The following is a 9328-nucleotide window of genomic DNA, read 5'->3' as shown; positions in this document are numbered from 1 at the left end:
TATCATATTTGCTTTACTTTTTATTCTATATAGTTGTCTGTGCATTGGCTTTATGGATACCATACCAGACCGCAGGGTCTATACAAGCATGCTAGATTTGATTAACCAAATTTTGTGCCCATAAAGTTCTGGGGATTTCCAACTAAATTTATAAAATGCAACAGAGCAGGAGGTTTGAGTTGCTGCAGCCCTTTACTTTCTCCCTGCTGAGACAGATTTAGCTAAAATGATTTCACTATGTTATCCAAACAGGGACTTGCAAGTGCACCTACAGCTCTGTGACTATCGCAGCGTCTGCATGTGATCCTTGCAGTGTGAAGACTATGTAATGTGAGCTAGCAGAGTCCAGCAGGCGTATAGCAGGTTACAGCAGGATATAGCAGGCTACAGCACGAAGTAGCAGGCTACAGCAGGCGTATAGCAGGTTACAGGAGGCGTATAGCAGGTTACAGCAGGATATAGCAGGCTACAGCACAATGTAGCAGGCTACAGCAGGCGTATAGCAGGTTACAGGAGGCGTATAGCAGGTTACAGCAGGATATAGCAGGTGTATAGCAGGTTACAGAAGGCGGATAGCAGGCTACAGCAGGATATAGCAGGCTACAGCACAATGTAGCAGGCTCCAGCAGGCGGATTGCAGGTTACAGGAGGCGTATAGCAGGTTACAGCAGGATATAGCAGGTGTATAGCAGGTTACAGCAGGCGGATAGCAGGCTACAGCAGGATATAGCAGGCTACAGCAGGCGTATAGCAGGCTCCAGCAGGCGGATAGCAGGTTACAGGAGGCGTATAGCAGGTTACAGCAGGATATAGCAGGTGTATAGCAAGCTGCAGCAGGCGTATAGCAGGGAACAGCAGGCGGATAGCAGGCTACAGCAGGATATAGCAGGCTAGTGACCCTGACTGGGCTGCAGCTGTATCTGTAACATGTCCTATGATTGAAGAAGAAGAAATTTGCAGCACAAATGGCCGAGCTTAAGGCTGAGGCCCCACGTTGCAGAAATGCAGTTTTTTTTTTTGTTGCTAATTTTGCTCCAGTTTTTTGGAGTGGATTGAGCAGTAGGGAGAAGTATAAGAGTTTCCAATATATTTCACATTCCTGTAGCCATTCATAATATCTCAGCTCAGTTTCAGACCAGGTAGACTAGGTGTCCAGCATGGTGCCTTGTCCACAATAGTCCTCACTTGGGTTGCCAGGACTGTAGTTGCTGGTGGTACGTATGTCTATGGAGCACCATCATGGATTGAGTGACAAGGCTGGATCCAACATTGTTCCAACAGGACTGACTGTTTTTGCATATTGAAGGCTCTTTTTAGCAATCTAATGACTAACCTGTCTGGAGCATGCTCACTTTGGTAAGTTCTTATTCTATGTTTCTGGGATCCACAAAATCTTGGCAGGCAGCACAACCCTCTTAAGTATCTGTGGCTGTCAAAACATTATTCTAGCCAAGATCAGTTTTATGATGTTTGCAAAACAACGTCCGATTTTCAGTTCTAGAAAATGTTGCCTAGAGAAGTGGGCTTAGGGTGTCTACACTTTTTTTTCCTGGCATCTTTGAGACTAAAAGTAAACCATGCCATGCACTAGTTTTTGGTTTACCTCTATAATAAGTAGTCAGGGCCTTTACTGCCAAAGTTACACTTTAAGCTGGTATGGTCATAGGGGCGTAGCTAAAGCAGCTGCAGTTGCTCCCGGGCCCTGGACCATGGGGCCCAAAGGTCCCTCTACCATATAAAATATACCACTATTCTAAGTGGAACAAGATATACATTTTTGCACTTCAAGTTACACCACTGGCTGGTAAGCTATGTGAGTGACATCACCATTCCCTCTCCAGCGACTGCTGAGGTTCATGGGGTCACGTGGTTTGCTGGACTTCCCCATGTCAGTATGCTTTCTTTATTCCAAACCTTCAGCGAGTGACCCAATTTCTGGACAATGCCTTGAAGGTTGCTTAAGGGGTCATTCACATTGTGGAAAATGAAGAAGAATTCCTCTTCATTTTCATCCCAATATTATTGGTTCATCTTACATTAAGATAAGATAAGATAATCCTTTAATAGTCCCACATTGGGGAAATTTCAGCATTATAGTCACTTCTGCCTATCACCATAATGTTCCTAATGCTATAGAGGAACTACCAATGGACTATGTAGAATATATCACACAACCATAAACCAAGGAACTACCAATGGACTATGTAGAATATATCACACAACCATAAACCAAGGAACTACCAATGGACTATGTAGAATATATCACACAACCATAAACCAAGGAACTACCAATGGACTATGTAGAATATATCACACAACCATAAACCAAGGAACTACCAATGGACTATGTAGAATATATCACACAACCATAAACCAAGGAACTACCAATGGACTATGTAGAATATATCACACAACCATAAACCAAGGAACTACCAATGGACTATGTAGAATATATCACACAACCATAAACCAAGGAACTACCAATGGACTATGTAGAATATATCACACAACCATAAACCAAGGAACTACCAATGGACTATGTAGTATATATCGCACAACCATAAACCAAGGAACTACCAATGGACTATGTAGTATATATCACACAACCATAAACCAAGGAACTACCAATGGACTATGTAGTATATATCACACAACCATAAACCAAGGAACTACCAATGGACTATGTAGTATATATCACACAACCATAAACCAAGGAACTACCAATGGACTATGTAGTATATATCACACAACCATAAACCAATTGTGCTAGTATATAGAATAGGTTCATGATATTTAATAACTGTAAAACACTAACCCTTCCCTTGTTTTGAGCTCCCTTCCCATGACAGTGGATTCTCTATTAATGGGAGGGACTTCTGTCTTTCAGGACGATCAGGATGGAAGATATTCAGAAGCTGACAGGCGGCACCAGATGGAACAGAGGAAAAGCTGGAGGGAATGGACGAAAGACTTAAAAATCTTCATCTGGAATCCAGAGAAAAAAGAAGTACTGGGACGAAATGGGAAAAGCTGGGGTAAGGGAAGGAAATCCCTACTGCCTAAGAGCTAGTAAGCTGCCTGCCTGCTGTAGGGTATACACACAGATTCTGCCAATGTAGCCTATTGTATTACACAATGTATTCACAAGCTGAGGCTTCAATGCAATGGCAACTTGATGTTCTGACTTAGCTTGCAACAGTTATTGTATTTGTGTGTGTGTGTGTGTGTATATATATATATATATATAGTTTTTTATATTTTTTTAATTTTTAATTTATTTATTTTTTTCATCGACTTTACATAAATTTTTAAGTTTTTATTTTTGCATTTTAATTTCAGAGAGATTTATTGAACTAGTGCAGGAACATAAAGCATAATAAACAGCAAAGTAAGAGGAATATAGGTCCAGGTATATAGAGGGAAACAAGCGAAATCCAGAGGTACTGCTATACGTCTAAGAATCAGCAGAGACATAAACATATGGGGAGGGTTATTAAAAACCTAAATCCAACCTGGTTAGGGAAGAGGAGGGGTAGGTAGCGTTATAGTGTATATGGAGAATGAAAAGGGAGAAGAAGGAAGCCCCTGAAGAAGGGGGTTAGAGGAGGCCAATCCAGCTATAGGGGAGCCCTGTGAACCCAAAGTGCCCAGCCCTAATCAAAGATTGGACGAGTATCAGAGATTCGATCAAGAAGAATGTTTTTGATAGCACCAATCCTAGATGTCTGTACAACTTTCTCCTATACTTACTGGGTCATTGGACCAGACTTGTTGGGTATGCCAGTTTTCTGCGTTATTTGGGACATGCCCATTTTAATTCAAGTAAAGCCCCTCATTTCTCAATTTGTTTTCATTTTTGCATGTTTCGGTCTTTGCTTCAGTGTTTTCTATGCTGCTTTGAGCAGTCGGTTTTGCATTTGAGCCTTTTTTATAATTTACCCTATTATAAATTATAAAAGACAGTTTTACCGTAAATCCAGCATAAAACAGAATCATAAACATATTGACATTTGTGAGCACGTCCACCCCTACTGTACTGCACTAGCAGGTCCTTGGCAGGGACCCTGACACTTCTCATGGAGTCCTTTACTAGATTTGTCAGAATCTTCTTGATATTTTGTGTGCCATCATGTAGCTTTTACATGCTGAAAGGTTTAGAGGTCTCAGGTCTTGTTCACATCTGCGTCAGTAATCTGTTCGGGGAGTCCGCATGGGAACACATAGGCAAGCGGTGTGCAGTGAAAGCACATGGACCCCATAGACTATAATCTACTATAGACTATAATGGGGTCTGGGGGCTTTCTGCGTGGTCTGCACATGGAACATGTGGACAGAAAAGTACTTCACAATCTACTTTCCTGTCCATATGACTCATGTGAAGACTGTGCAGAAAGCACATGGACCCCATTACAGTCTTTAGTAGATTATGGGGTCCATGTCCTTTCACTGCAAACCGCATGCCAATGTGTTGGTAGTCTGTTCGGCGGTCCCCATGCGGACTCCCCCAAACAGATTACCAACACAGATGTGAATGGCGCCTTAGAATTGACGTTTTGTTCTTGTTTACACTTGACTGTCAGTTGATGGGCTCAGATTTATTATTGTGGTTACAAATAGACACTGCCACAAATATGGGGAATCTTGGCCAATCTACTACATTTTTCCAATTTGATAGACATGTGGATGTGGCTTCTCACAAAAAGTGGACATGGCTTAAATGTGCAACAAGGCGCCAAAAATACAGAAACATTGTATTGTAGACTTCTGGCCTAAACTAAGCCAAGTAAGAAGTTATATGATCCCCACCATTTGCCGCCCTCAGCACCGTGATTGGCAGGTCCTGATGTGCATTTACCACAAGCCTTGGGTGCACTGAGCAGCTCATTTCCACATGAATTAAGAATTGATTTTCTCGGATGCCAGATTTGATATGTTTACTCTGCCACTAACCTCCCCTACAAAAGCATCTACCTGGTTTTCAAGAGACTTTGGTGGTGGTAGACTCCACTTAAAGAGGACCTTTCACGTCCTTGTGCACATGCGGTTTTATATACCGCCAACAGTGCGCTGAATTCGCTTTCCGTCATTCCTGTTATGTGCCCCATTGGAAGAGATATCAGTGCCGTTACCAATAGCTCTTCACTGTCACAAGGGCATACCTGACAGTCTAGCTGGGAATGCTCCGCCATAGCTGCGTACTGTCAGAGGGGGCGTTCTTTACCACTGAGTGGAGAGGAATGCCCCCTCCTCCTGAAGGTACTCGTCCATAGACTAGTACTTGGGGGGTGTCCCTGACCGCTCAGCATCATGGCTAGGCAGTAAAGAGCGCCCCCTCTGACAGTATAGCGCTACAGACAGACTGTCAGGAGGGGCGTTCCCAGTTAGACTGCCAGGAAAACCCTTCTGACAGTGAAGAGCTATCGGTAAAAGCACCAACAACTCTTCCCCCGGGGCACATAATGGGAAGCCAAAAAGCCAGCTTTCTAGTGGTACATAAAACCGTATGTGCCCGAGGACATGAAAGGTCTCCTTTAAGGCTACATTCACATTTTGCAGCAGAGTCTCCAACACATAGTCGAAGAGAAAGTCCTGCACGCGCAGCTTTATTAAGCTCTGTTTTTGGTTTGATGATGGACACCCAATGGACCCCATTATAGACCCCGTATAGTCCAAAGAATTGTGGCAGAAATCCATTGTCCTGATCCTCCGATGGATTAGAACAAGGAAAGCCAATGCCAATTTAGCAATTTAGCATATCTTCGTTTCCTGCAGGGATTGTTTAAGAAATCGTCAAAACAAGTCATTTGACCAGAGATGTCCAACCCACCATCAATCCATCAAATAGAGTTTTGGAGGGTTTTTTGGTTTTTGCTTTTTTAACTGCGGTTTTCTGTAAAAACCAGATATTTTTCAGCCGCCTCAATAAAGAGGGATTGTCACTCCAATGGCACATCTGGTGATCGGAACGTACAACAAAATGCATCTGAATGCCCTTAGAAAGTAGATCAAAGTCCGTCTAAATGGTTTATTTTCCCAGCAGAAAAGTTTCCATTCCCCAGCTGAACTCTTTAGAGTAAATGAGGATTAAAATACAAAAATAAAGCTGAATTCATCCCGTGGGGATTGGGCGAGGTGGGTGAGCTTGTCTTCTGACTCTTAAAGGGATTTTCTGAGACTTATAACTGAGAACCTGTCCTCAGGATAGGTCATGGACATCTGGTTGGAGGGGGTACAACATCCAGGGAGGCTGAGGAGATGTCCACCATGGTGGAGTTGGATGGTGCTGAGACCGAGCACTGTGAAGGCAAGAGGTTTAGGCGGCTTCGCCTACATCTCCCTCAAAATGGTTATCAAGTTATGTGATTAAAGACAAAGTATGTGAACCCTTAGATAATGGATTTCAAGTGTTATGAACTTCACAGCAGCTCTTATCATAGGAACTGGATGGTTCTCATTCCTAGAAGTTCTGCTACTCCATTCACTCATACACAGTCCAGTCCTATTAATGTGACCAGCGCCTACTTGTGACGTCAACGTTAAATAACCAATGGCAGAAGGCGCGTGTCATCAGCCATCTGGGTGCACTCATCATTGTGGATGGCACGATGGATCAGCACCAGTATGCATCTATCCTTGCAGACCGTGTTCACCCCTACATGTGAATTGTTTTTCCTCAGGATGATGGCATCTACCAGCAGGACAATGTGACATGTCATAAAGCTCACAGTGTACGTGTGTGGTCCGAGGAGCACCAGGATGAGGTTACCGTACTCCCGTGGTCGGCAAATTCCCCAGACTAGAACCCAATTGAGAATCTGTGGGACCACCTCGATCGGGTTGTTCACGCCATGGAGGCTCAACCGCATAACCTAGCGCAGCTGGCCACGGCACTGGAGTCGACTCAACATCGCAGTGACATCATCACAACATCCCAGTGACATCATCACAACATCCCAGTGACATCATCACAACATCCCAGTGACCTCATCACAACATCCCAGTGACATCATCACAACACCCCCTCTCTTCCTGCAGGTCTCGCCGCGGTCCGCTCTGCCATAGGGGGTTATTCTGGATTGTGACAGGTGGTGACATTAATGGGACTGGACTGTGTAGTAACAAGCCCCTGGAAACCATCACATGAAGCCGTCTATTCCTCATATTCCAGCACTACATCCGTTATACACTTTATACTTCCCCTACTATAAGATCCTCTTATTTATTGCTAATATTATCAGTCCCAGCGTCTTCCATGACTTCATTCATGACATCTATGTAGTAACTATGAGCTAAAAGCTTAGTAATACATTCCCATAGTCGCAGATGGATGTTCAGAACTCTGCATGATACAGTTTCCATGACTGACTATTCCCATCACTGCCCTGCACTATGGGAATCATCTTAAGTAAATTTCCATCTGTTACTGTGAACTTTAGCTAGAAAAATGTTTCATCTGGGAAACACGCAAGTAAACAGAGATCAACAAACCTGTGCAAGTAAGCGACAAATCTGTTCAGCATTGTGCAGGGGACCCGGAAGCTTTAACTGTTTGATATTCTGTGTATAATTATAGAATATTATTCCAGAATGTCACAAATATTTCACTGTCTCTTTCTTCTATACATGCTAGTGAAACACAATAGTAAATATTTGTCTTTCTTGTAGAGAAGTTACATTCAGGCCCAGTTCACATCTGCGCTCGCGTATTCCGTTCCCCTCTCCGCATTTTTAACATTATTCTCCCCTTTTTGAACGGAAACCAATCGGGAAACACATTATAGTCCTATTACGGGCCCCATTATAGTCTATGGGGTCTATGGGTTTCCTAAGGTAACCACTTTTTTAGTGCGGATTAGGTTTCTATTCAGGACGCAAATATGAACCAGGTCTTATCCTCTGCCCGCCATGAAGGGAACATATGTTATTCTTATATGTATCTAAAGTGCATCTATGTATCTATACTGTATTTGTAACACATACTCCTCACAAGTATAATGCTGGCGGCTTATGGCTTTGGAGCCCTGCTCTCCCATTACTTATGGCCACCAGCGTATCTTTTTTTGCTGCTGAGCGCTAGCCCCTTGACCCCAGCTTGTTATCTAACGTTGCTCCTGTTTCTTGACCTTGCTGTGATCATCCTCTTTGTCCAACCCCAGCTAGTTTTTGATCTATGAACCTGTGCAGTCCATCCTGGCCTGTTACCTGTACAACAGTACGTCTGCCAGCTCTGACCCCGACCCATACTTGATCCTTCCCTAGCATTCATTGCTTAGGTGTATTTTGGCCCTTAGCCAGCTGTCACCAGGACTGGGGCCACTCAAAGAACTGAGTTCCCTGCAGAAAAGACTAAGTCTCTTTATAGGGGTTAGAAGGTCAAGATTCCAAGGAGATCACTCAGACCGTGCTCATAGGACGTATCCAAAAACCAAAGTGTAATGGGTTGGTGGGGCTGCAACCTTCTTAATATCTAAAAAGAAGAAACAGAGAAGGCGCATTCTAGCGTGACACCGATATTACAACGGAATCAAAGATACATAGGAGAGAATCCCACTAAGGTGAACTTGTATGTAAGAAGTGAACTTGTATGAATTGTTATTTCCAAACCAAAACCATGATCCCAAACAGTGTAGATCCTATAGAATAACAGAGGACTGAGGGGCTGTAACCAGAATATTTGGGAGGCATCCAATTGTCTCACTATTAAATAAACAAACTCTTTGTGAAACAGGATCGTGGAGGAGCTTAGCAGCTGCAAATCTCAGATGACAACCAGGACACAACATCTGATTCTTTATATAACAGGGGAAGCCGTGCACAGAATGAGTAGGAAGCCTTGCCATGAATGCAGCGTGTGTGTATTACAAGCACACCATCATGTTGCCTGCATTGACCTGTCTACTCTTTACCAGAACACCAATAATTAGAAGACATTATTAGTATTGGGCCAACACACCATGTTTCACTCCCTCAGTAAGTAGCAAATGATGTTTGCTTAAAGGGGTTGTCTTCTTAGTTCCTATTTCTATTCTGGACATAGCAGGACATAAACATAACAAATGAGTGTTCACCTCTCCGGATGCCTCTTTTTCCACCGCCAGCACTTTCACTTGTTTGTATACAGGTCCTGTGCTGGGATGTGATTCCTGTGACATGTTGTTTGTGAAGAGATGGGACCTGTATACAAACAGGTGAAACTGCTGGTAGTGGAAACAGAGGCCTGTGGAGAGGGGAGTAATCATTTGTTTTGTTTCGATACCCAGTAATAACCATATTAAAGAATAAAAATAGGATCAGGACAACTCCTTTAATATATCAAAGGCCACAAGGA

At 43.2% G+C, this 9328-nt stretch overlaps 1 protein-coding gene across 3 annotated transcripts in view; it reads left to right on the top strand.

Annotated features, from left to right (window-relative positions):
• ATP1B4 (ATPase Na+/K+ transporting family member beta 4) overlaps nt 1-9328 on the top strand; it is a 40416-nt gene that overhangs the window by 9164 nt on the left and 21924 nt on the right. For 2 of the 3 annotated variants that reach the window (XM_075259620.1, XM_075259619.1), the window contains exon 3: nt 2888-3035. In XM_075259620.1, coding sequence (XP_075115721.1) covers nt 2888-3035 — 148 coding nt within the window. Of the gene's footprint in view, nt 1-467; nt 1357-2887; nt 3036-9328 lie in introns of those variants that run through there. The other variant, XM_075259621.1, reaches the window with a different exon arrangement.

Source organism: Leptodactylus fuscus, chromosome 11, assembly GCF_031893055.1.
Source record: "Leptodactylus fuscus isolate aLepFus1 chromosome 11, aLepFus1.hap2, whole genome shotgun sequence".
NCBI classification, from domain to species: domain Eukaryota; kingdom Metazoa; phylum Chordata; class Amphibia; order Anura; family Leptodactylidae; genus Leptodactylus; species Leptodactylus fuscus.
Note: the sequence above shows the minus strand (reverse complement) of the source record. Positions and strands in the feature narration are given on the sequence as shown.